General features: G+C 51.7%; 1 protein-coding gene across 5 annotated transcripts in view; it reads left to right on the plus strand.

Moving 5' to 3' along the window:
* The window catches only part of DPP6 (dipeptidyl peptidase like 6), a 939040-nt gene that overhangs the window by 847092 nt on the left and 64169 nt on the right, over positions 1-27779 (plus strand). For all 5 annotated transcript variants that reach the window (XM_053898709.1, XM_053898707.1, XM_053898705.1 and 2 more), the window contains exons 11-14: positions 17910-18033; positions 19630-19668; positions 23967-24074; positions 27046-27137. In XM_053898709.1, the coding sequence (XP_053754684.1) occupies positions 17910-18033; positions 19630-19668; positions 23967-24074; positions 27046-27137 (363 nt within the window). The remainder of the gene's footprint in view (positions 1-17909; positions 18034-19629; positions 19669-23966; positions 24075-27045; positions 27138-27779) is intronic.

Below are 27779 nucleotides of genomic sequence, written 5' to 3' on the forward strand. Positions count from 1 at the left end.
GGCTAATGAAGCTGGCCCCCGAGCCACCGGTGCCTGGAGTCCCAGAGCCCTTGGTATATGCTGGTCAGTGGGGAGGGGTGGGGGTGTTGAACTGATCTGTCTCATGTGCTTCTGCTGGGGTAGAAGAAAAGTTCCGGTCATCGCTCTGCCTCCTCTCCTGAAGATCCAATATTTCATTGTTTTCCTTTCAGCCCCCATCCCTGCCAAGCCTCCCGGGGCCTGGTCCAGCAAACTCACTGAATTAATATGGAAAGTCACCTGGAAAATTTAAGCCATCTGTTTGAGTTAATTGAAAATCTCATTTGGTCAATTTGGTGATGCTGTTTCCACAGGCCTGATTACCTTCAAGGACAATGAAAAATTAGCCTCAGTCGGGGCTTGAAGTTCAGACGCTGGCTTCAGGTTGTCTGCTCTGATTTCCTAGGCTAAATGCAATCCCATGCCTCACGTGCAGCAGAAATCTGTAATGTGTAAACGTCACGCTGTCTCATTCTCTCTCTCTGTCACACGGCCTTGAGATTTTTTCCAAAGAGAGCACAGGTATATCAGAAATCGTAGAATAAATTGTGAGCGAATATTTATCGGGCATTTAGTTCACCAGCCGTTAGCGTGAACGCCGCAAGCATCGTGGGGAACGAGACGTGGAGCGGATGATGTAGGGCCCGGGGTGTAGACTGAACAAATCGTCACAAGCGAGTGGATAACTGCAGGCGTGCGAAGGGCCACCAAGCACGTGGGGTGTGGAGGAGGGGCCGAGCTACTGTGCGGGGTGACCGTGTCTCTCCCAACCTCAGCGCTACGACACGTGGGGCCTGGTGACTCTTTGCTGTGGGGGGCACTGCGGAGTGTTTAGCGGGGCCCCAGCCCCACCCATCAGACGCCAGTAGCACCCCACCCTCAGTTGCGACAGTCCCCCGTCTTTGCCAAATGTCCCCACATGGAGAACCACTGGTTCAGAGTGAAGGATCTCGAGCCAACGCCTGCATTCAAATCCGAGTCCTGGGACCCTGGGGAAGGTACGCAGACACGCTGCCTCAGTTTCCCCATCTGTAGAATGGAGATAAACATTGCTGATAGAAGTGGTTGTAAAAACCAAATGAAACCGTGCAGGTGGCACAGGGCTGGCCATACGGTCACCCCATCTTGTGGCGTGGTCAGTACTTCCTGTGGACTTGCTGGCAACTTTCCCCTTCAGAACTCAGCCTGACCTGTCCCCACAACCCCGCGTCTCTGCATGAACTGGTCAGGTCGCAGTTCTCCGGGCAAAGTAAACGAATGTGTGTCAAAGACATTATTTAACTCCTTAGCTAAGAAGGGAGCCAGTGAGGTGTTAGGACCAGTCTTGCTGGCATCGGCAAAGCTAGGTCTGTGTGATCGGTGTAACAGAGAAGTGTGGGGGCAGGTTTGCTGGGTAACGGGTCTAGCAGGGCCCTGAACTGTGACCTTGGGGGATAGCTGGTCCACCTGCAAAAACCCAGGAGGGAAGTCTGCCCGGGCAGAGTCCCCAGTTGCCTCAGAGGCCGAGCCCGGGGTTATGCTGGAAGAATACTGCTAGATCCTGTTCCCTCTTTCCAGGTTTCAAATGCATTTTCTGAGAATCTCTAAATGACATCACCAACTGGACACAGAACAGATGCCCCGATCTCCTTCCAAAATCCTACTGCCCGCGCAGTCTGGCCGCCTTGGGTCCCCGTGTGCCCAGGCCTCTGACTTTCCTGGGGGATCTTCCCCTGGAGGGCCCGGCGTCAGAGGGCGTCCCCTCCCTCCCATCTCCTGGTGACCCCAGCTGAGGCTCTCCGGGACCACAGGCTTCCAGGCCCTCCCCGCCCCTCCTGCCCAGCCCAGAAAGCCGTGAGCTATGTCAGACCGCCTGTTCCCTCTGCTGGCCTGCTGGTGGCTGGCTGTGCTTACATTCTTTTGTTCCCTTAAAATCATTAGCTGCTGAGGTCTGTTCTTCCGCAATGTTGACATATTCCAGGCCCTTCTGCTAGAAACATGCTCTGGGCGAGTAGCGGCAGGCAGGTACAGCTCACCAGACGGCCGGGGGCCGAAAACAGCTTCTACGTCAAGAAAGCCACCTGTCGTCTTTCTTCTTCCGAGGACCCAACCCTACCTGCCCACGCTAGAGCCACTGCACAGCTTTATCCCGCCTCTCGGCACCCCTCCTCAGATATGCTGGGCTCGCCCCCTTCTTAGGGTGCTTGCACCTGTGCTCCGTCTGCCTGGAAAGTTCCCCCGCATGGCTGAGGGGAGCACCCATGCACTGTCAGTCGCGATCAAAGCGTTCCTTCCTGAGCACTTCCCTAACAGCCGAGCCTGAGTCACAGCCCCACTCCCTCCTCACCCGGCCTTACTTTCCTTCCTAGGGTCATCCCAGCAGGATATTCTGTGTGCTGTGTTCACCAAGTCCTTTCCCTGCCCAACAGCTGGAAGGAAGGTCCGCGAGCAGGGACTTGGGTCTGTTTTGTGCAACACCCGCCCTCCCCTCCAGAGTAGTGCCTGCAACACAGGACAAGCTCAGGAAACCTTTGTTGAATGGGCCAGCGAGCTGAACAGGTAGCCAGTAAAATCCTACATTGAAAGGATCCTCGAAGACTGAGAGTTCTTTGGTTTTCTGGAACCTTTCTAAGAACCAAACCTTTAGAAATGTGTAGGCATTGGTGACATCGTGCCATTTCCACTATAGGATGCTGTTGGGGAGGCAGAACTTCAGCCGGGACTCCTTAACAAAAAGAAGGGTTAACAAAAGGAAATCAGTTCATTAATGCGCATGGAGCCCGTCTTCAAAATCTCACCGAAAAGTGACTCAAAGCAGCAATTCAGAACTGCCACCCCTGTAGCATCTTCAACCAGGAACAGTAAATTTGCAGGGAATTAGCCGGACAAAGGGGAGCAGTTTTAGGTATTCAAGGACAGCAGATCATGGGAGGCAACTCCCAGAGGAAGGTCTATTTACAGATTCCGCTGGTGCATCTCTGCGCTAAGAGTCTGTCTCCAGCCCAAGGAGAACGTGTCTCCTGCCTTTTTTCTGGGCTTGCTCCTTCTTCATTGCTTTCAGCTCAAAATAATTTGTATGTCAAAAAGGCATATCTTGAGGCAACATGTTCTGGCTTTCTTCAACTAGTCTAGGAAAGGAAAAAGTAAGAAACCTACCATGTGGAGGGTTTTAGGGAGGAAGGAAGGAGACCCACATCCTCCAAGGACCTAGGTGGGGAGAGACAACAAAGAAATATATCCTATTATAAAAATTAAGTGCCACAGAGTAGGCATTCTTTTTTTTTTTAAGTTTATTTATTTTGAGAGAGAGACTGCAAGCGGAAGGAGGGGCAGAGAGAGAAGCAGAGAGAGAGAATCCCAAGCAGGCTCTGAGCTGTCAGTGCAGAACCCAGTGTGGGCCTTGAACCCACAAACCATGAGATCATGACCTGAGCCGAAATCAAGATTCGGTTGCTCAATCGACTGAGCCACCCAGGCGCCCTGACGTTGATTCTTTTAAGAGTTTTGCCAAAGGATGGAGAAATCCTCTCCAGGGAGGAGGGTCGAGAGGTGGAGGGGTCGGAGGTGTGGGCAAGATTTGGGATATTCCAGGATCCAGTCTTCAAGAGAAGTAAGGGAGCACAGGGGTCCCAGCATAGAGTGGGGAGCCCTGAAGCATCATCAGTCATGTGTTGTGGTTTGAACTGTAAAGCTGTGACCTCAGGGCTACGTATATTCTTTGCTCCTTCCAAACCGGACTTCTGGATTTGCTGGTGGGTTTTCACTCTTGCTTTTCCTTCTGCCCGTCTCCCCGGGAACAAGGATGTGGGCTTACAGCACGTACAGGACAGTGGCTGTGTCCAGGACGGCCCTAAAGGCTTTTGCAAGCTGTACACGTCTGAAGTAGCTCCTAGTGCCCCCGTTCCCCAGATGTGAAGACTGAGAAATGCAGAGTTTAAGGAAGGTGTCTGAATCCACACAGAGTGTGGAAGGGGGTGCTGGGCCTCAAGCCAGGCGGGCTGGACAGCCTCACCTCCCTGAACAGCCTCCAGAGAGGTATGGAACATTCTGGAAGGTCCACTAGTCACTTTCAGCAGGCTGGTCAAGGAGCCACCAGGAGGAAGAAACAAGACACTTCATCTGTCAGCTGTCATTTACACCACCCATTTCCAGATTCCTCCTGTTGTTTGCCTGCTAACCAGCCTGACCTCCCCTCCAACAGTTCTCAGATACAGGGAAGATTGAGTCTGGGCTTCCGGATCCTTCCAGTTGGCCAACACTTACTGACCCTGGTTTTGTGCCGCACGCTGTGTTAGGCACCCGGATGGCCTCTCCCATCGTGTCACCCACAGTCCAGGAAGCGGGACAGCTCGTGGTCCACGGCCAAAATGAAGTGTAGTGGGAGCCACGACACGCGAGGTGGGAGGGACAGCAGCCCACAACACGGCCCTCGGGCGCAGGACTCCCTGGGCCAAATTTGAGGCCGTCTTTTAAGACCTTTACGTCAAAGGTAATTAGGGACCATGACCCCGCGGAGGCAGGGCTAAGGGAAGGGCAGCGGCGCCTTGACAAGCTGAGCTGTGTCCTGTGGGTGGAGACCTAGATGGAAATCATTACGCACCGCCTGCCCCGTGGTTTTTACCATTCCCCCTGGCCCCCCGACCGAAACCCAGCTGCTCTGATCCAACAAACGCGGCTGTGTCGTGCTGGTTTCCTGGGGCCTTCCCAGGGCTGGGGGGCTGGGTGTTGAGCTAAGATGCAGCAGAGACCCGCAGGACCTTTTCGAAGCCTTGTTGCACTGTGCCGATACGTGTTTTTATTCTCCTCCGAATATCCATTCGGCCGTGGCACAGGCGGCGGCCTGCGCGCTCTTCCTGATTGCCAGACGGCTGTCACACAATTGCACCGTGAGAAGGAGCCCAGTGGGTCCCTGACGCACGTGGGCGGGGACGCGGGTTCGCAAAAGGCTCAAAGGCGTCTTGCTTTCCTTGCGTTTTCTTCTACTTGAGCTCGTTCGTTCATTCATCTTTGACCTCCAGTTCCAAGGACTTAGATGGGCTTAGCTCATGGAATCCCACCGCTGGCCTGTGCGAGGCCTCACTCTCTTTATTTCATTGTTCTTTTCAGGGAGTCCCTACTCTGGGCTCTCCTCGCCGCATAGACACCTATGTTTCTTGGTCAGTTTCTGGCTTTTTGTTTGCTGAAATCGACTACTAGGTTCAATGCATTTTTCTTTAAATTGTTTTTTTTCCTGATTGTTTTTAACTTAATTCCACTATAGTTAACATGCAGTGTTATGTCAGTTTCGGGTGTGCAGTGTGGCGACTCAGCACGTCTGTACATTACGCGGTGTTCATCAGCATCAGTTGCTCTTGTTTTCTTAAGTTTATCTATTTATTTTGAGAGAGCGAGAGAGAGAAAGCACGCCTGGGGGAGGGGCAGAGAGAGAGGGGGACAGAGAGAATCCCAAGCAGGTTCTGCTCTGCCAGTGCAGGGCTGGATGCGGGGCTCAGCCTCACGAACCAAGAGATCGTGACCTGAGCCAAAGCCGAGAGGCGGACGCTTAACTGACTGAGCCACCCAGGCGCCCCAGTAGAAGTGTCCTCTTAATGCCCATGACCTATTTCACTCATAACCCTGCCCACCTCCCCTCTGGTGACCACCAGGTCTCTAGAGTTAAGAGGCTGTTTCTTGGTTTGTCTCTTTCTCTGTCTCTCTTTTCCCCTTTGCTCATTTGTTTTGCTTCTTAAATTCCACCTGTGAGTGTGAACTCCTGTGGTATTTGCCTTTCTCTGACTTATTTCACTTAGCATTGATACTGTAGCTCACCCATATCATTGCAAATGGCAAGATTTCATGCTTTTTTTGGCTGGATGACCGTCCACTGTATATCTATACCTCATCTTCTTTATCCACTCATCAGTCAGTGGACCTTTGGGCTCTTTCCATACTTTGGCTATTGCAAACAACGCTGCAGTAAACGTGGAGGTGTATGTACCCCTTTGAATTAGTGTTTTTATATTCTTTGGGCAAATGCCCACTGGTGCAATGACTGGATCCTAGGGTAGTTCTATTTTTAACTTTTTGAGGAAGCTCCATAGTGTTTTCCAGAGTGACTGCACCAGTTTGCATTCCCACCAACAGTGCATGAGGGTTTCTTTTTCACCACATGCTCACCAACACCTGTTGTTCCTTGTGTTGTTGATTTTAGCCACTCTGGCAGGTGTGAGGTGGTATCTCAGTGTGGTTTTGATTTGTATTCCCCTGATGATGAGTGACGTTGAGCATCTTTTCATGTGTCTGCTGGCCATCTGGGTGTCTTCTTTGGAGAAGTGTCTGCTCCTGTCTTCTGCCCATTTTTTAGTGGGATCATTTGTTTCTTGGTTGTTGAGTAATATCAGTTCTTTATATATTTTGGATACTAACCCTTTATTGTCTATGTCATTTGCAAATATCTTCTCCCATTCCATAGGCTGTCATTGAGTTTTCTTGGTCGGTTCCTTTGCTGTCCAGAAGGTTTTCATTTGGATGTAGTCCCAGTAGTTTATTTTTGCTTTTGTTTCCCTTGCCTCCGGAGAACTGTCTATGAAGATGCTGCTATGGCCAGTGTCAGAGACATTACTACATAGGCACCTATTTAAACGTATTTGAGTCCCCCTTCTCTCCATTAATGTTAGTAAAACGTGTGTTGCTGTTTACACAAGTGACATTGTGATGTACATAGATACAGATACATAATAAACTTCTGTGTGTGTGTGTGTGTGTGTGTGTGTGTGTGTGTGTGTAGACCGTTTCCCCTCTTTTTCACTCAGCAGTATGTAAAGACCTAGCATATTTCTGTGTGTACATGCAGCTCTCTGCTTCTAACTGTGCACGTGGTCTAGATTTCTGCAAACCCTCGGGGCTTACATTCTCAGGGCCTCCTCTGCCACCAGGTGCCTCTTCCACACATGACTACCCATGATAAGCCCATGCCAACCAGCTAGGAAACGGAGCCTTCTTTCTGCTCCATCTCTATAAAATAGGGACTCGTTGGGAGATTGGTATAGTGAATCCAATATAAACCTTGACTGAGAATTAGGGGGAAGACAGAGGTCATCAGAGCAATGCAAACATCACACAATAACAAGGTCCTCGTTACTGGTGACCTCAGCCCCAGCCCCATCAACAGCTATACTGCTGTACCACCATTGTCTCACCCCCGTCACCATCACCACTGTCACCGCCGTCACCGTAACCTTCACCCCCACCACCTCCATCACTTGCCTCTACGTCTCCTATTCTATAAATCCCTTCACGTTCAAAGCATATTGACTTGAACAAGGACTCCACGGTCCCTAAACTGGCACCTCTCTCACCTCCTTCTCCCTTATCCTGACAGTGATCCTACATTGTAACCAGCCCCTAAGATGGAAGGGAAAGGTTCCCCCATTGAAAGTGAAATCGTGGAAATCTACATCAAATAGTAATCTGGCTTGGAGCCACATCGCTTTCATATTCTGCAAAATGCAATTTGCCTGCAGATATTTTTATACAACCGTGTGACTCCTCTGAGGACCCGCTCAGATACGGAGCCAGACCCTTCATCACAGGCAGCATTTGGTATCTGGTGTTTCCGTTTGCTCAACAATGTCTTCTATTTAAAAACATCACTTTTTAAAAATTTCTCCCAAAATATTTTTTTCTTCTCCGCCTTTATTCATGGAATGAACATCGCTGAGAAAATGCCAGAGTTAATTGCAGGCTCTTTATTTCGCGAGACAAACAGACTTTCTGTTCCCTTGCCCTTTGTTGCCCACAACTGTGAGAACCTTTGCCAGAATTTGGAATACCACAAAGTGACACAGCACATTAATCCCTGGGAGAGAGACAGTGCCCTGTTAATATTTTATGGCAAACAAATGGACTAATAAAAAATTCATATACTTCTCACCAGGAAGAGTCCGTGTATTTTGATCTGAAGGCACCTTTGGCTGCAGATTTTTGGGAAGCTGGCCGTGTCTTCTCAGCGAACTTGTGCTTTTCACCACGCCCTCCACCCCCATCCCCCGGGCAGACCCATGACCTCCTTACAGTAGGGCAGTCCTTACCCCTCACTGAAATGAGGGGTTGTCTGTCTCCCCACAAACAGAGCCCCCCTACGACGAGGGTTTGGCTCTCTGTATTGCCAGCACCTGGGACCGTGTCTGCACAATGCTAAACCCTAACTAAATGCTCTTGGAATGAACAAATGTTATTCGTTGGCAGATAAAGTACTTTAGAATAACGAGAAAACTGGTAGCATTTCTTCTAGGAACCTTTACTTCCTGTTAATGTTTTGGTGTCATGTTCTTTTTAAAATGCAATTTCTGGGGCACCTGGGTGGCTCAGTCGGCTAAGCGTCTGACTCTTGATTTCAGCTCAGGTCATGATCTCGCGGTTTGTGGGCTTGAACCTTGCATCAGGCTCTGCAGTGACGATGCGGAACCTACTCGGGATTCTTTCTCTCTCCCTCTCTCTCTGCCTGTGCTTTCTTTCTCTCTCTCTCTCAGAATAAGTTTTTAAAAAACGCAGTGTCTAAGATTCTCAAAGTACGATCATCTGCTTTCTGTGATTATCAGAATGTTTCAGTATCTCTCTTCATCTCGGCACTGGATCAATCCTTGTGTCTTTCAAAGCCCTGCTCTGTCTCGTCTGCTTACATCATTGTGCTTTAAACCCTGTTTTCTCCTCTCTTTTTACTGCAACCAACTTCTCTTTATTCCAAAACACCTTATCTGCCTGCCAATACGTTTATTCACCCAGAGAACGTTTAGTAAAGGCAGATGTGGAGATGGAGATCTGTCATTCAGTGGCTCTCGGAGGTGTTCTCTGTGGTCTCCTGCTCACCAGCATGTCACGTGGCTCACTTAGATCGTGGTTCTCAAACTCAGACACCACTGGAATTATCTGGGGGCCTCGTTCAGCCATAGACTGCTCAGCCCCGCCCACAGTGTTTTGGACTCAGTGGGTCTGGGTCGAGGCCTGAGAATTTGTATTCCCAGCCTTCCCAGTGCTGCTGGCCTGAGAATTTGTATTCCCAGCCTTCCCAGTGCTGCTGGTCTGGGGATCACACTTTGAGGACCGCTAACTTGGATAATCAAGCGTGGGTGCGGAGACTGTTTCTGCTACTGCCTTTGCCCCCTGCGGCGGAGGCATTGGCTGCTTCTGCCACAGAAGCCCCGTGTCGCCATTGCTGTCCGCTGCTGTCTCTGGGCGGGCCAGCCTCCCGGGAGTGTGGTGGCTGCAGGGGGCATGCTCTGCAACTCTGAGCCGGTGCGCACAGGACCCTGGAGACAGGCTCCCCGTCTCTGTCTGTGCTTCCTTCCAGGCGCAACGGAACGGATTTGAAGGCACCTTTGGCTAGAGATTTGCGGGAATGGGGTGATGTTGATGTGCAACCCGGATTCATTGCCTGCACCGACACAAACAGGCCCCGTGGAGAGGCCAAGGCCAAGGGGGCTCAGAGTTCTCCGGGCACGCAGGCCTGCGTAACCTACGGCTAGCCCATCACACACAGTCAAGTCGCATCACTGTTGCTTCACTGACGTTGACTTTCTTTCCCATTATAATGTCCTTCTGGATTCTCCTCGGTCAGTGCCTCCTCTCTCCTCTCGTGAGGCAGTGTGACTCAAGTCGTGAGAATTTTACTGGTTTCTTCTGTAGGTACCCGAGCCTTGCTACTGGATCACAACTAATATGAGGCCTGCCCTTTGCAGTGCCACAAGGAGCTCCGGGCCCGGCTAGTTGTCAAGAAGAATTGGTAATACACAGCAATTGAGATCAGATGGCACAGACCACAGGTTCAAGGAGGGAGGGGTGACGGTGGCCTCGTGGAGGATTCTGGGGGAGTCCCTTCCCGCCCCTGTTTTCAGCATCTGTAGTTGGGCCAGTGGTGCCCATAAACTGTGAGCAGAAGCAGGCAGTCTGGGGCTTCTCATCCGGGGAAGACGGGCGTGGGGGTTCCTACTGTTGTGCATTGTCTGTGAGCTACACAGCCCTAATGCGGAAATCTCGGTCCGGCATAAACAGCACACAGCCTAGGGCCCTCAGCACCTCTGCAGAGGGAGCACAGCAAAAACACAGTGGACGCGCCATTCTCCTGGGAAAAGAGGTCTTGAGGGGGGACACATCGGGGACACAAGTCGGCCAGGCCCCCAGGCTGGCCCCAAACACAGCCGTGGGGTCACCTGCCTGTGGACAGCCTCATAAAGGCCCCTGTTCTATAAAATTCAGAAATCACAGAAGCTTCTCCTAGCAAAGCCCCCAAGAGAACTCAGCACATCAGAGCAATAGCTCTTGAGTATGGTTTCAAAAGAAGGAAAACTTCCTCCAGGATGTTTCGTCCTTTTTTTTTTTTTGAGAAGGACAGGGGACAAAATATGTATTCAGTTTGTTTATGTATGTTCTAATTAAAACTGTTCTGTTTGGGGAATAATTCGGCTGAGATCTTGAACGCCGTGAAGCCCTCTCCTGTCTCAGCGTGTCTGCCCCCGCCGGGCCGGGCCGGTTTGAGTCGCGAGCTGGACAGCTCCCTGCTCCGGCCGCACTGGCCTCGCTGGACAAAAGAGAGAAATGGTTTCTGGATTCTGCAGACACGGTTTCTGCCTCACGCAGAAGTGTTCTGTCCTTGATAGGCCCCCTCTTGCCCGCTTTTCTTGTAATGTCGATTCACTGCTTCAGGAGCTTAAAAAAACACTCGTTCTTGCACATCAGTGTGGCCAGAAGCACCCAGAGGAGCCGTGCCCACGTGCTTCCCGAGGGCAGGCGCCTCTCCCTACGTCCCCACGGTTACTCGTCGACAGACCCAGCCTCGTCCAGGTCACTCAGTGTTTGTCGACAACTCCGTGCGGTTATCTTTTCTTAATTTTTATTTAGTTGTAACTTTCCATTTCCTTTTAATCAAAATGCTCCATACTAATGCTTAGAAGTAAAACCATGCAGAAGGGGTTACAGGGAATAACAGTCCCTCCCCACTCACCCAGCCCCAGAAGGAGATGACTTTAACTCCTTGTATGATTTTCCCCAACAGTAACCTTTGCGTCGTTAAATAATATGCTTATATATTTCATTTTTTATTTACTTGTTTTTTATTAATTTATATTAATCAGTTTTATTATTTGTTTTTATTTATGCGTTATTTCTTAGGATACACAAGAAATGTGCATACCCCACCCCATGCCCTCCCACCTTCTAATTTATGTGCGTTTTAATTTCCTCTGTTGGTTACCTTTATTTTATTTTATTTTTTTAATGTTTATTCGTTTTTGAGAGAGAGAGCGTGCATGCGTGGGGGAGGGGCAGAGTGAGGGAAACATAGAATCCGAAGCAGGCTCCAGGCTCTGAGTGGTCAGCACAGAGCCCGACATGGGGCTCGAACCCATGAGCTGTGAGATCATGACCTGAGCCGAAGTCGGATGCTCAACCGACTGAGCCACCCAGGCACCCCTGTTGGTTACCTTTAGAAACTTAAATAATATTCTTACCAGTTTCTTCTGTATTGCGTTGACTATAGACAAGAATTCGCACCTCCCCAGTTTGAAAGATGAAGATATGGGTCCTGTCCTTTCCTCCAGGTCCGTCTCTGTCCCTGTCTCTCCCCTAGAAACTCTGTCATCTTTTTGTTAACGTTTCTGTCACTGAGATTGGTGGCATTTGCATTCTGTCCCGTGACCATAACTAAATCTTACTACTACTCTGTACGTTAATTCTAAGAAGTTAAAATCAATAAATAGCACTGACTTTATCATAAGTAATTGTCTTTCATGCTAGAGGTGTGATGGGGCTGTGTGTCTTTTTGTTCAGCGTTTTTTCCTGGAGTTTTAAATTACTTTGTTTTTAACATGAACTGTTTGATTTTTTCTTACTCTCATTCCTGTCCTCCCAAACTGCATTAGGTATTCTGCTGTATTGCCCTGTTCCCTAAACCTGTCCTCGCAAGAACCCCCGCTGCCCACCCCACTGTGGGCTGACTATTCTCTACCACGTCCTGGGACCTCCACTGCTGTCCCGAGTTGGAGCCACTGTTCTCTGGATCACATGCCACCTTCGTTCCTGATGACATTTTCATTAAATATTACATTATTATATACACTGGGGCACCTGGTGGTTCAGTCGGTTAAGCGTCGGACTCTTGACTTCAGCTCAGGTCATGATCTCATGGTTCGTGGGTTCGAGCCCTGCCTGGGGCTCTGTGCTGACAGTGCGGAGCCTGCTTGGGTTTCTCTCTCTCTCTCTCTCTCTCTCTCTTTAAAAATCAAATAAATAAATTACTACATAAACTATTTTGTTCTTATATAAACCATCGTGATTTAAGGCCAGATTTTCTGTGGTCCGATCACCAGTGTGGCTGTTCCATCAAGGAAAGACCTGTAGCTCTGGTCTCCCATTAACAAGTCTTGGTGTAAAATCTTCTTGAGAAACTTCCTTTTCAAAACCATCTTGGCTATTTTTTTCCATTTCTTCTTCCATGTGAACTTTAGAATTCTTTTACTAGATGATCTCTCTGCAAAAAAAAAAAAAAAAAAAAAAAAAAAAAACCTATTGGTCTTTCTGTTGGAATTGAATTTATTCCTTTAAAAAACATTCAACATTCAGCACGTGATGCACCTTGCAGGGGCTGACGATACAGGAAGGAACAAGGCAGATGTGGTCTCTGCCCTCAGGAAGCTTACGTGGAATCAATTCCAGCCTTCCCAAGCGGATTATCATTTTGAAAAGTTTTTTTTACCACATTTAGTTTCCTCTTCTGGAAACATAGTTTATATTCCTTTCCCTTTAATGTTTCTCTCTGTTTCATCATGTATGATGTGTCTTAACTTTTGTTCATAATCTTCTCTGAAACAGGCGCCTGGAGAGCTCAGTCAGTTTAGTGTCCAACTTCGGCCCAGGTCATGATCTCATGGTTGGCGAGTTCAAGCCCCACATCAGGCTCTGTGCTGACAGCTCGGAGCCTGGAGCCTGCTTCAGATTCTGTGTCTCCCCCTCTCTCTGCCTCTCCCCTGCTTGTGCTCTGACTGTCTCTGTCTGTCTTTCAAAAATAAATAAACATTAAAAAAAACTTATAATCTTCTCTAAAAGATACGCTAAATGTTTGTAATTTAAGGAAATAGTCACCCAATATTTTTGTTTGTTTGTTTGTTTTACCATGTTTTGTCACATAATAATTATTTCTGATTGTTACTTCAAATTGGTTATCAAATCGATAGTTGTTTGGGACTAGTTACAGATGATTGATTTTCTGGATCATCTTCTTACATGCTAAACTTAAAAAAAAAAAAAACATGTTTATTTATTTTGAGAGAGAGGGGGAGAGAGAGGGAATCCCAAGCAGGCTCCATGCTGTTAGCACAGAGCCCGACACAGGGCTCAATCTCACGAACCATGAGATCATGACCTGAGCCAAAACTAAGAGTCAGATGCTCACCCTTGGAGCCAGGCAGGCACCCCCATGCTAAGCTTTTAATTTTGAGTCTTTAATTTTTGATTCACTATGGGGTGTACTTAAGGACAAGATATCGGTCGTTAAAAACACACTGAAATTTAAATACCCCTTAGCCCTAGAACAGCAGAGAAATTTGCTATCAGCCTAAATTTTGACCCTTTGTCGAAACTTACTTCCTTATTAGTAGATTGTGATGAGATTCCTTTCTTCTTAGGACTCAAAGATTCTATCAGAACATATTTAGGCATTTTACTAATCTCCCTGGCATGTGGAAAATCCTTTTAACCTGCGTGTTCAGATCCTGTTTTACCCACGGAGATGCCTCTTCTGTGAGTTTTGTAGATCATTCTGGTCCCGGCAGTCTGGTTTCCCTGTGAGAAGTTCTTATGTCCTCGGAAGGGACAGTCCCCGCCCCTTCCTGTCGCCTCTGTGGCACCTTCCTCTGCCTTCTGGGAGAGCTTCCCCAGGTTTGCTCAGTTTCTCCTAGTCGGATTTCTCTCACTTTCAGGTTTGGTTTCCCTGCAGTCTTTCACCTCCTCCCCTCCATCTCACCCTGTATTTTTAGGGCTCCATTCTGCCTTCACGTTTTCCGTGTGATCCCCTCTTTCCTTCCTTAGTGTTGCTTGGTGACTCCGCCTCAGGAAGGAGACATCCACCCACGCAATCTGGCAGCAGATGCGGCTGGGGGTTATTTTTGACTCTGAACTTTTGGGTGCTGCTTGAACCTTCTCCGATGAAATCGGAAGACAGAATCTAAACTGAATCCATCGTGCCTCTCTCTGCTGGCTGAGTTGAGAGTTTTCTTCTTTCTTCTGCCTTCTTTCGAATTTTTTTTTTTTGACATCTAAGTCAACAGGTGGCCATGAAAAGTCATGATTGTCTGCGACACCGAAGTAGCAAAGGTTTGACTTCCCACGTTTCTGGCTGGTACAAACGTGGTGTTCCCGAGGAAGGATAAGACACTGGGGAGCAGGATTATGTCCTCCTTCTGCTCGGCGACTGCTGTCTCATGGAGGGAAGCAAAGGTGGACAAGCCATTGTGTGGTTTCACACACCTCCGTCGATTACGGATGCCGGAGATTTTCAGCACTCACTCCGGCGGTATTGTGATTTTGCATCTTTTTTGTGTCTTTACAGGCACATTGACACAAAGTTGGTAAAGACCTCCTCACACTTGCCAAGCAGATGCCTCTGTGTGCTGGAAATCTCCATGGGCTCATGCCGTCCACACTGACGAGGCCCTATGTGTGTGCCATATGGTCCAACCCTCATAACCAACAGCAGCTTGACAGAGCCATGACCTTGGACCTTGACACGAGCCCTACAGTCAGAATCTACCCATTTCTCCTGCATATAACGGTCAGGCAAACAGCTTTAAAGTTAGAGGAAAATGGAAAATATATAAGGAACCAGGAGAACCTTTCTACTTATGGGTCTCTTCTTAGGGAAAGTTTCAGAAATGGGCAAACATTGTGTTTTCCTTTCCATTAACATATGGTGTCGCTATGAACCTCACGAAGCAAATAGTCATTCTTTCTAGAGTACTGATTCTTTGTGAGGCTCTGTATCTCCTCGCCAGATGCTGCCAGCCTTTAAATTGCCCATCCTGAGCAATGCTTTATCTTTACGACTTGACTTGATTTTTTTAAAATACCCTGAGCTTATCTGGCATGAAGCCTAGTCATGGATACAATTCATGGGATTAGGAAACGTTGGTTCGAGACGAGATGTGGCTGTACAAGTAATGAGACTGCTGTGTGTGGTTCTGAGGGACACTCGGGCGGAAGGCTCCCAAGTGTTTGATGGACAGCAACACGATGGGAGATCCTGGAATTGCCAAAACGTGAAGGAGCACCACTTCCTTCTAGAAAGATATGTTATGGCATCTTTCTAGCGTCGTTAATAATTGTTTCAAGAGTTCTAAAAAATATTTCTCATTGCGTTTCATCACCATACAATCTCAAAGGGTGCCCTCAGTTTGTTTGAAATTCCTATCACACCAATGAGGAGCTGAGGATTCAAGTTCCATGTGCAGTGAGGTGTGGGAGCGAAGTCCTCAGGCATCTCTGAGGGACGCTGCACCTGCTCATTGGTCGGGGCCCCTGTGAGGATCCACACGACGAGGCAAAGCGGGTCCACGCGTAACTGACCTCATCTGTAGTACAGTTATTTCTCCCTTTCTATGACATGTCTCATATTACAAACTGGGAAATTAAAGGGAAAGACTTTCAGACTTGGCCCGTATGAAGATTGTTGGTGCAAAAGAACATCACAAAACCTAGAAAGACACATAATAGGACGCATGAATGTCTCCAACAAACGGAAACAAGAATGGGGTCCTCCCTCATTAGTACGGAGGCCGTGGGGGAAAAAAAATAGTCATTCCAGGAGATCTGACTTTTTCTTCCTTGATTTCATCCAGATGAAGTATGTTTGCTCATCACTGTGATGTCACGCACACACCCTCAATGCAAATGTCTGCATCCAAAAGGCCCCACAGTCCAGGAAAACACGAGTTTGCCACATGCGTCCCATGGCCCTTCAAGCTAGCAGTCTCTCTCCACCTTCCGTCAAACAGGGACCAAAGGATCATTCATGTTATAATTTAAAAATAAGAAGTATTGTATGGAGAGCAAGGGCTGAGCACAGACCCTGAGTTATTTTTTTTTAATTTGTTTAATGTTTATTTATTTTTGAGAGAGAGAGAGAGACACAGAGCACACGTGGAGGAAGGGGAGAGAGGGAGACACAGAATCCGAAGCAGGCTCTAGGCTCTGAGCTGTCAGCACAGAGCCCGACATGAGGCTCAAACCCACGAACCGTGAGATCGTGACCTGAGCCGAAGTTGGACACTTAACCCACTGAGCCACCCCAGTGCCCCGACCCTGAGTTGTTTTTAAGGGCCAAGCTAAATAAATGTTTTCATGCCTACAAACATCTGGGGAGACGATCAAACCTAGCATTGCAAGTCGGCTCCGGCATCCACAGAGGACTTGCCAAAAGGCCACGCTCCCCCTCAGAGCAGGAGCCTGACCACGTCGGGGGAGCGGGCAGATCCTATAAACACACAGAGCCAGGTCCCCGAGGCCCGTGGGCCTGCTGAGCAGGTGGTAGGAACAGATACAGCCCTATTTCCAAAACCACAGCAAATTGAGAAGGTTGAAAATCATAAAAGTTGGATTATGCCTGAATGACATCCTCACCAGCCAGTCCCCAGGAGATTGGCCAAGACTTTGATGGGCAGTCCCCGGGCCTCCCCTCTCCCCGACGCGGAAGGTACCGGCCTGAGCCAGCTCTTGACTTAGGTTAAGTTATTAAAAGTTTTGACTGACAGGTGGATTCGAGAAATAGGGGACACAGCAATTCAATCTCCTGGTTAAACCAAAGCTTAGATGAAGACATCTGGTTCTTTAAGCCTTTCTGTTGAAAATAATCATCGGAGGTACTAAGGTCCCTTTTGAGCTTGCCGGGAATTGTCTCATGAATGTGTTGGAGACTTTAGTGATAAAGGACCTTGTGAGGCCACAAAGTAATCATTCCTAACAATAGATCTCATTATAGATAGAGATGGGGTAGGTGATAGAACAAAGGTTAGCTGGCCTCTAGAACATTCTGGGAATTCACCTAGGGATAGTCTCTTTGCACTTGTTTTCTTCTTTTTCTCAAATGTATAGTTTCCCCCTAAGACTCCCAGTTTTGAAGGACTCTGGGTGAATTGGTGAGTGAATTAATTGCTGAAAGCCCCAGCACCCCTTGTGCTAAGTACAGGGTAACCTAGAACAGTGTGACGTTTTCAGGTTTGGGTAAAAGCAGGCGCGTGACATCTAGGGTATCCAACCAAATCTGCCTGATGCCCAGGGCCGTGAACCAATTTCCCTAATTAGCTGGCGACCGCCCCTGGGTGTTTCGCCTTCCCAGGAAAGGGAAGGGACACACAGAGCCTTCCTCTGCGTGGCCCCGGGGTTTTTATAGCATGTGGGGCGCCGTGAGCGCCTCTCTCTCCAAGCGCTTCCTGGTGCTCGCTCTGTCAGCCGCTCGTGTGACCTCCTTCTCCGTCCCGTGAGCTGCAGTGGCGCGTTGGCCTGGGCTGTGGCTCGAAACCCAAGCCAGTAGGTCAGCACTAGCTGCAGCCTGACGCGTAAGACCCGCGGAGCAGAAGCCACACGCTTCCCCCTCCGGGAGTCGTTGGGCCGCGCGCACTTTATCCGCAACCCTGGAGGGAGCAGCTGAGAAGGAACCGCACTGTGTGGCTTACTTCGGCACGTCAGTGCCTTGGCTGTGCCCACCACAGTTCGCGATCCGAGCACCTTCTTGAGAAACCCCATTTCAGGACCTCCCGGGACGAGTCCAGCCCGACAGGCCCCGGCCCTCGGCCCCCGGCGTCCAGGGCTGGGCTGCGCCCGTCTCCTGGCTCCCACGGCCCCCGCAATGCTGCCAACCCCGCCAACCCCGTGTGTTTGCCTGTTTGCAGGGAGTACTACATCACCATGGTGAAGTGGGCCACCAGCACCAAGGTCGCGGTGAACTGGCTGAGCCGGGCGCAGAACGTGTCCCTTCTCACCCTCTGCGACGCCACCACCGGGGTCTGCACAAAGGTACGGGGAGGGAGGGGACAGGGGCCGATGGCAGGAAGCACGAGAGGCGGAAGGGAGGCGGCATTCCGGGGCGTCTGGGTCACCGTCCACAGACTGGCCGGAACCCGCCTGCCGGCCTCTGTTTTGGTGCCACCGTGTGGGTGGATTGTGTACTGCCGCAGAAGTCAAGGCTGAGCCCTCCGCGACCGCAGGGGTCGCGTCCTCAGACCTGCATGAGCTCCACAGTCCGTGATGTGTCAACCCCCTTTATCTGTGCCCACCACATGCTCGGGACGAGCCTTCTCTTCATTTTCCAGTTGATACCAGAGAGGGGGAGGGGCAGCCTGAGCCCCTAGGACACGGGTGGAGCCGGCCCTGCCACCTGGCTTGCCTTGCCCGCTTTCGGTGGACCTGGGGCCGGCGGCCCCCGGGGGGCCGGCATCCGTCCCTGAAGGTCACCGGTGAGCCCAGCCGTGTTCCTAGGGGCTCGGGCTGACTTAATGTGGAGTTAGAGGAGGTGAACGTAGGGACGATACCATGGAAAGTATCAGAGGGAAGCGAACAAAGAATGAAAATCCAAGCCGAGGGGCGGCTGAGGACACACCCTCCAGCCCGTGGGCACAAGGCCTCCACACTTCCACGTGAGGCCGAAGAGGCACACCCCCTCGTGCTAGGTGAGAAAAGGTCAATTATACTCCACGAATACTGCCCAGCAGGTCTTCCGGAAACTCCTTTTGGCCCCTAAGTTTTTATTCCCCAGCTGGGGAGGGAGAGGGCTTGTAGAGCAGGTTCACCGTGGCCTGGGAGGCCCGGAAGCATCTCGCCGCACCAGGCGCCATTTCCAGGTGCGCAGAGTGATCTGTTACCGAGATGGACATCCCCACGTGAGTCTCCTGAGAGCAGACTCCAGGTGATCCCATAGGCATATCGAGGGGGAGGAGGGAGGGAAGGAGTAGACGCAGAGCCAGGAAGCCGGGAATGGTTGCTGATCTACACCTGCTCTCACCGCCACCCCGACCTGTGCGAGTCCATCATGAGACTCCCTCCTGCCGACCGTACAGGACTTGGGGCTAGAGAACCCCTCCCTGGGCGTCCGGAGGCCGGACCAGCACCGGGAGCAGGCCCACGGCGTAGCTGGAATGCTGGTGTTTTTTGTTCTGTTTGGTCTTCCATTATGCGTCTTTCCACACGGTTCTGGGAGATGTACTTTTCGCTCCCGGGGTTGTTATTCAGGGCTGTGACCTGAGAAATGTCCACGCACCTGCACACGCACACACACACACGCACACACAAAGCCCCACGACAAGGCAGCACTCCCGAGCAGGCCCACGCGTGGACCCACCACCAAGTGGCAGAAGTACGCCATCTTCCACCGGATTCCCACCCACCATGGGTTTGTCCCCGTTGCCGGGGAGGGCGACATTTTTCTTGTTCGGGGACACGAGTGTTTGGCGGTGAGCCACAACGGCGGGCCGGGATGCCTCCTCTCTGGGCGGGCCACGGCTCTGTGTGCCTGTGCGGCGACCGTGGAGGGGAATCAAATTGTTTCTGCGCTGTTGGTCACAGACACAAAACATGCAAAAACATCCTTTGTCTAATGCTCTTATTTCGTTTCAGAAACACGAGGACGAAAGCGAAGCCTGGCTCCACAGACAGGTAGCTACCCCACGTTTGATTTGTCTTTGGTCTGCACCCGCCACCAGATGCGCCACCATGGCAGCCGAGTTTTTACAACACGATGGCTTCTCAAGCATTCAGTCCCTCAGTAGCCCCGCAGAGGTTTCCGGCCCTGGTGGGTGGTGGGGGCTGCTCGGCCGGCTCCTCCTTGCTCCCCGTGGCCCTTGCGCATGACTGGAGAGTCACAGAACCAAGGAAGAAAGACAGTTTGAAAATCACGGGGCTTGGTGAGAACTCAGTTCTCAGCTAGATTGATGTCCTTGTGGCGAATTACAAGGAGTCCATAAACGCTGCCTCAACGTACTCTCTAAAACAGGCTGGTAGCCGTACATCTCTTCTCATGATTCTGTGGCTGTCCCGTTGGAGGCACACCGTGCTGGGGTTCGGCATGAGCTTTCACGGGAACCTGGCCTTCGGAGCCACCCCCGGCTTCCCGTCCTTACTCGGGCAAGAAGTGCATGTTAAACAGGCTCCGGGGTCTTGAGGTTTGAGGAGGTCGGGAGAGGCCAACAGGGACTCCCACTTCTGCAGCCAAAAACATTCAACTCCCGCAGAAAGCAAAGCTCTCAGGGCTGGTGTTTTGTCTCACTCCACACCCTGGCAAAGAACAGGTGAGAGTTTTAGAGGCTTCCTTCCTTCCTATCCAGCCTGCTGGGATGAAAGCAGTCTGAACATTTGTGGGGAAAATCACACCAGATTGGAGTCTCGAGAATCGGGGTGAAGCGAGTGCCAACAGAATCCGGGGACAGAATAACGGTGGCTGGACGTGGACCCACGGGCGGGACTTCCCTAGCGGCGGAGTCAGCTGTCCGTCCCAGCCTCCCATCGGTTACGTCCAAGGCGGCAGCCTCATACACGGGCACACAAGCACACTCACTTTGAAATACTCCTCCTCACCGGTCTTTTCCGAAAGAGGAATCGCCCAAATGCCCAATCTTGTTTCCTGTGTGTAAGCGTGGGTGCCACATCCAAGCTAAGAGAACTCCAAGAAAGAGAGCGTGCTTGGGGGACCCCGAAACATGAGCTGGGAGGTCATGCTGTGAAGTTGCCGAAAGCCCCCTTGGATCAGTGACGGGAGCGCAGGTAGCAAACACACGTGCTGGTGCCCCTCTTGTAGCAGAGAGAACGTCAGAGAGCTTGACGTGAAAGCAAAGAAAAGCCATCATCTGTGTGGTCGTCTGATCGGCCAGTACCTTATGGATCAGACCAGACAGCGCCTAGGGTCAGTGGATCTCAAAACTGAACCAGCGACTTCTCCCAAGCCCTTGTCCGGCGGGTGTGGGGACGACCTTCCTTCTTGTGGCTGAACGACATTCCACTGTACGGACAGACCGCGGCTTGTGTATCTGTTGACGGGCATTGGGTTGTTTCTGCCCTTTGGCTGTCTTGAGCAGTGCGGCAAGAACCTTCTGCGGGGAGCCCAGAGCCAGACAAAGAGGCCGCCCGTTGTGTGATTCCATTAACACAAAATGTCCTGAATAAATGAGTTCACAGAAAGGGACGGCTGTTTGCTGGCTCCCCGGGCCAGGGGAGGGCGCTGGGGAGCAAATTTATGTGAATTTCACCCCAGTACAGTTTTAAAAAAAACAAACAACAAAAACCCAAATGGAAATGAATCCTCTAGAACAGCAGCTCTCAAAGATTCGCGGGGTAGGAAGGTTGATGAGAGGCGGGCAGGAATCCCACGTGTGGTAAATGGAAGTAACCCTAAGATATGTTCAGAAGACGCGGACAGGTGTTTGGCTGTGGGCAGGGCTGGAGCACTGGCTGGGGGTCCTCGAGGTCTGGAGGCCAAGAGGCCGCCCGCTTTGCTGGTCTCTTCATCGCGGAGACACCATCATCACCGGGATTTTTCTGTATTTATCAGCCTTGCAGCTCGTGGCCCACCTGAGAACACCAGCCACGCTCCAGACAGACAGCCTGGATGGCCTTGGGACAGCGGCTCTCTCCACGCAAAAGCAAGTCGGCACTCAAAGCCACGTGGAGAATCACTTTTACAATGCAGACTTGAAGGCATTTACCGAGCAAACCGCTAACATTTTTTAAACAGCCACTGAGAAATGTGTCATGCCGTCTTGAGTTTAAGACAGCAGGTCCTATAGAGGACCTGTTCCAAGGTGGTGCTTTCCCCGCTCAGGGCCGGCGAGTGGCCCTGCCTGGGGAGTGTAGGGAGGCCCTGCTTTCTCTGGGTACCACTCCTCAGGCATCACGAACACAGCGCTCCAGGGCCAGTAGGAAGGTCTAGCTTCACCAGTTTCTCATGACGTTCAAAGAGATTTTTCACAAAGGGATTCGTGGACCCTGTTTTTCACACCCTTCAGGATATCACGAGGTCCTGGAGAGCAAGTTAGGAACCACCCAGTTCTCCTAGGAATGTTCCAGAAGAATAGGCAGCTCCCCCCTGATGCATCCACTCCATCACCACCACCCGTGACCTTGCAACGTCTGTCCTGATGTGGATCCACGGGGATTCGGTGTAGAGCCCCGGACCCCATCCTCTGGCTGAAGATGCATCCTGTAGGCCGACATCAGACAGTCTTTCTTCCTTTACCAGAATCTTGGTTTTGTGATTTCAAACTCCAGGCTGGGAGATTGGACAAGGGGCGTGTCCCGGAACCACTCTCTGGAAAGAATTGGCAGATGTGGTACCAACATTTCACAAAGACTCTCTCACCAGTAGAAAGGGCTCCTTCTTCACGGATCCTCTGCGAGTGGCATGGAGGTGGGGAGAGGGGGCACCGTGTGTGGCAGATTCCCTGTTACCGAGAGAGACCGGAGAGCTTCCCCCAGAAGCCCTGAGTGTCAGCACTGACATCCGGGTCTCCTCCTCGAAAACCATTGCACTCTCCTACCAGGAATACATTTACTGCCCCAGAAAGCGGGTCTCAGGCTGAGGGCAGGTGCACAGTGCTCCCTGATGAATGTAAAGGTGACATCGAAATGATGAGGGCCCCCTCAGTATGAAAGCAAAGCGTCTGGCCGGAATTAATTATTTATTACCTTTATTCAGAGTATTTTTCTCTGCCAAAAGTGCAAACACTTCCCCAGAAAACGGAGGCAATATTGCAGTATCCGCCCTGGGGCTTGGCAAATAAAAGTACATTTAAAAAGCCAGAGTCCCCACTCACTTTCCCATTGCCCCTGCTTCTAAATACCATGCTGCCAGCTCTAAATAGAAAAATAAATATTTGCAGATTAAAGGTTTCATTTTATTGCAAATATTCATGAAGATTAAATGTCATTTTAATCACATGTTAGTTTATTTCTCCGGGCGCATCACGCTGGCGTCTCCTCGCTCACTGCGGGGAAATGTGCGTTCCTGGCACCAGCTGGGGCCTATTTACCATTTGTTCTCAGCCGCGTGAGCGTGCGGCTCCTTGAATCAGAAAATATAGATCGTCGCCGACTAATTGGTGTTCACGGATGGAAACTTCCAAGCCGCAGCCGCAGAGATGCTGAGATGCCGCTGTAGCAAAATGCCTTTTCCCCATCAGGGAGGTGGCCCGACCCCGGGACTGTGGCCGCTCAGCTCTGGCGGGGGGGCCGGGCAGGGATAGGGCAACACACTTCAGGCCTCGGCTTTGAATCCAGCCGAGAATTCCTTCCCCGGGGGAGAGCTGGGAATGCCCATTCCTCTCCGAGAAGTGGCAAGAGACCCCAGCAAACGGGCCATCCGGCAAATGCCCGTGTGGCACGCTCCTCTGGTTCAAGGTTCCTGGAAGGAACGTTTCCTGCACCTGCACCTTAGAATGAATAAAATGTGTCCTTGTTTGCTGTTCTGTTCTCTTTTTATTTGTCTCCCTGGCGGACTATTCCGTGTTCTTTACTAAATTAAAGAACAAAAGACGGGACCGAACGTGGTAGAATTCATTTTCAGGCACAAACTTGTGAGTGTTCGGGGTTCGGTCCTTCAAGGTGGAGGCGGGTGTGCCTGGACAGGTGCTGCCCTGGGCTCTGCTCTCACGGAGCCGCGGTGAGAGGGGCAGGTGCCCCGGGCGCTCTCCTTGCTGAGGTCCTGCCCCGCCTGGGGGCCTGCGACAAGCCCGCTCCCCGCTCGGCGCCTTCCTGAAGTCTCTGCTGAATTCCTCATTGTTCCTCGGGAAACAGAAGCTTTGACTCGTGCTTCCCAAGGAGAGGAGAGGCCCCACGCCCTGTTGATTCTTTCCACCACACCCCCCATTACAAACGGCAGAGGAGGGGGCTCTCAGGATGTATCGTCTGTGGTAGACCTTTTCCACACACAACGAAGCCTTTTCACACTCTGCTTTTGTCCATAGAACGAGGAGCCGGTGTTCTCCAAGGACGGCCGGAAGTTCTTCTTCGTCAGAGCCATCCCACAGGGGGGACAAGGGAAATTCTATCACATCACCGTCTCGTCGTCCCAGGTAATCCCGACCGTTTCTAAAACTTCCCGCTGTGCTGGTGACAGCCCCTAGTGGGGACCACTCTGTGTGCCCTGATCATCTGCAAGGTCCCCAGAGTGAGCCCGGGTTCTTGAACTGGGAGGTGGTTTCCCCAAGGTGGGGCAGAATGGGGCGCTCGCAAAGCCCAGGGCTTGAGACGCTGGGTCGCACGTGTGCCCTTTCTGTTATGGCTCGAAAATGCGATGACACTTCGGGGCCCCTGGGTGACTCAGTCGGTTAAACGTCCGACTTCAGCTCAGGTCACGATCTCACAATTCGTGGGTTCAAGCCTCGCATCCGGCTCTGTGCTGACAGCTCGGAGCCTGGAGCCCATTTCAGATTCTGTGTCTCCCTCTCTCTCTGCCCCTCCTCCACTCATGCTCTTTCTCTCTCAAAAATAAACATTAAAAAAAAATTTTTTAAATAACACTTCTGGGGGCGCCTGGGTGGCTCAGTCGGTTAAGCGTCCGACTTCAGCTCAGGTCACGATCTCACGGTCCGTGAGTTCGAGCCCCGCGTTGGGCTCTGGGCTGATGGCTCAGAGCCTGGAGCCTGCTTCCAATTCTGTGTCTCCCTCTCTCTCTGCCCCTCCCCCATTCATGCTCTGTCTCTCTCTGTCTCAAAAATAAATTAAAAAAAAACAAAAAACAAAAAAAAACGTTAAATAACACTTCTGACAGTAGCATAGGGGGCTGTGGGACCCGGTGTTGGGTATGAGCCCTGGGACTTGGGTCTACTATTTTGTAGACGATCCTGTGCCCTCGACCCTCCCTCCCTGTCTGTTGTGCTGTCCCCGTCTGTTGTGCTGTCCCTGACCCTCTCTCCCAGGGACACGGGTCTCCCAGGGACACGGGTCTAGTGCCTCACAGTGCGGTGTCCTAGGACATGCTGTCTTTGAGCCAGGTGTAGGCACTATGCCATTACTCTGCTCCCGCCTGCTGCCACTCACCTGACTCTGGGGTCTGGTGGCTTAGGAGCAGGGCATCGCTGAGCTTAATGTATGCGGATTTAGAACCGGAAGCAGAGATCCTGGTGAACGCTGTTTGCTGCAGACCTGTCGCCCCAGGAAGCTCAGGGCACTGAGTGTTCGGGGAGTGCTGCCTTTAGGAAGAAGGTGCAGAGAGGGCGTGGCATTTCTGTGAACATGACCCTCGTCTTCCGAGTGTGGATTCCATTTCTGAGAGAGCTTAAGTTATTTGGGGCCCAGGATAGGTGAATTAAAATTTGATTTTAAATAGTTATCAAAAATATCCTGTAGCTACTAATGGAAGACTCCTATTTAGGATTTGGGCCAAAAGACAATTTCAAAAGAACATGCTGAGGACACCCCACTTAAGGGCAGGTGTGACACAGGGAACAGTAGCGGAGACCCAGCAGCGACCATGGGGGGCCTGGTTCCCGGAGGCAAGGCTGTAGGGGCCTGAGTCTCCAGCCCAAGTGACCTCATGACTGACGGCGACTGCTCTCTGGCCGACTTTCCGTTGGTCACTGTGGCACCAGAGTCCTGTTTCCACATTTTGGATCACATTAACCAAGATCGAAAACGTTTATGTGTTTGCATGTGGCCGTGTCCCTGAATTCATGCAGAGTGCCCTGTTAACATCCCTGCAGGAAGCAGGCCCGCCTTCATCCAGGAGAGCACCCCCCTGGCCAGGAGCCCCTCAGGCCACCCCCGTCATCCAGAATCCCCCGCACCCCTGCTTCCCTGCTCCCCGCGGGCTCTCCCTTCCCCTGAGACCCCCGTGGGCTCTGCCTGACTTAGTCACCATCCGATTCCCACCTGCCTCCCTGAGCACCTGCCCTCCAGCACACCGCGTTCCAGATCACGTCGTTCCTGTCGTGATGGCCGCACCTCCCTCCATTACGGTTTATTGTCAGAATTATTCCACTCTGGGAGGCACTTGGGGAGAGAGAGGGATTCGAACCGTCCTTGTAAATGATGGCAGAGAATGACAGACGCGTCTCCTCCCTCCCTCCTTTCCTCTTTCCTTCCTTCTCTACCTTCCTCCCTCCCTCCTTCCCTTCCTCTCTCCTTCCTGTCTTCCCCCCTCTCTTCCTGCCTTCCTTCCCCTTCCTTCCCCTCTTCCTTCTTTTCTTCTTTCATCTCTTCCTCCCTCTTTCCCTCCTCCCTCCCTCCCTCCCTCCCTCCTTCCCTTCCTCTCTCCTTCCTGTCTTCCCCCCTCTTTTCCTGCCTTCCTTCCCCTCTTCCTTCCCTCCTTCCTTCCCTCCCTCCCTTCATCCCCCTCTCTTCCTGACTTCCTTCCCCTTCCTTCCCCTCTTCCTTCTTTTCTTCTTTCATCTCTTCCTCCCTCTTTCCCTCCTCCCTCCCTCCCTCCCTCCCTCCCTCCTTCCCTTCCTCTCTCCTTCCTGTCTTCCCTGCTCTTTTCCTGCCTTCCCCTCTTCCTTCCTTCCTTCCTTCCTTCCTTCCTTCCTTCCCTCCCTCCCTTCCTCCCCCTCTCTTCTTGCCTTCTTTCCCCCTCCCTTCCCCTCTTCCTTCTTTTCTTCTTTCATCTCTTCCTCCCTCCTTCCCGCCTCCCTCCCTCCCTCCTTCCTTCCCTCCCTCCTCCCTCCCCTCCATCTATTTCCTTGTCCTGTTTCATACCCCCCCGTATTCCTCTTTCCTCCCTCCCAGTCTTCCTGTAGTAATGACTCTGCTAATGAGATTCACAAATTTTACAAAACAGCATCAGCAGCATGCATGTGCAGAGTGGCCATTGCTGCCTCTAGTGACACCCATGTGTCATGGTTGGTGGCCCTGGCCGTCATGGCACCAGGTGACAAGTACCATGGATGTGGACTCTGGAGGAGGGGGAGGGCTAGGACCTGGGGGTGCCAGCCGAGGCTTTGTGGACGGGCTGGATGCAAGCCCCAGTCAGAGGAGAGGACTTGGCGGGGGGGACCCCACGGAGGGACTCGGGCTCACCAGCTCTGCCATGTCCTGTCTGTGTTCCAGCCCAACAGCAGCAACGACAACATTCAGTCCATCACATCTGGAGACTGGGACGTCACCAAGATCCTGTCCTACGACGAGAAGCGGAACAAGATGTAAGTGGGGCAGTCCGCGGGGCCGGCAAGACCCTGGCGAAACGCGGCCCTTACTTCTGGTCAGACGACACTCTCTGGGTTCTGTCTCCCAGTGGCCCCACCTCCAAAGTTGCCAGACACTGAGGAGAGGAAGCTGAGTGGCCGGCCCTGCGGGGTGACACAGGGGGACAGGCGGTGGCAGGACGGGTCTGTACTCCTTGTGAGCTCCAGGCCCCGTGCGGGGCGCGTTGTGACCGTTCTGTCCTTCAGCTCAGCAGTCCGGGGTTGGGGGGGGGGGGTGTCACTGCTTTCCCCGCTCCTAATGTAAATAAGCCGACACACAGAGCGGTTGAGTCGTTGACTGCGGCTTATCCAGACGGTGACAGGGAGCCAGGATTCAGCTCCGACGGTGGAGGCCAGGCCCGGGATGCCGCTCATCCTCCCCGGTGGTGGGACCAGGGCCCGGGTGCCCGCGCTCCAGTGGCAGACGAACACCACTGCCCCAGGCTTTACGTCTGGACTGGTGTCGAGGGTGCTCGGGTCCCGGCCCTCCGGGAGGCCAACGGCTTGTAAAGGGATGCCCGCACCTGAGTCCAGTTGTACACCATCCTCGGCCCTCGGCGGAGCCCCGGTGAGGCCCCTGGGTGTGCGACTCTCCCCACC

This window comes from Panthera pardus, unplaced genomic scaffold (assembly GCF_024362965.1).
Source record: "Panthera pardus isolate Hobbes unplaced genomic scaffold, ASM2436296v1 HiC_scaffold_9, whole genome shotgun sequence".
Classification (NCBI taxonomy): Eukaryota; Metazoa; Chordata; class Mammalia; order Carnivora; family Felidae; genus Panthera; species Panthera pardus.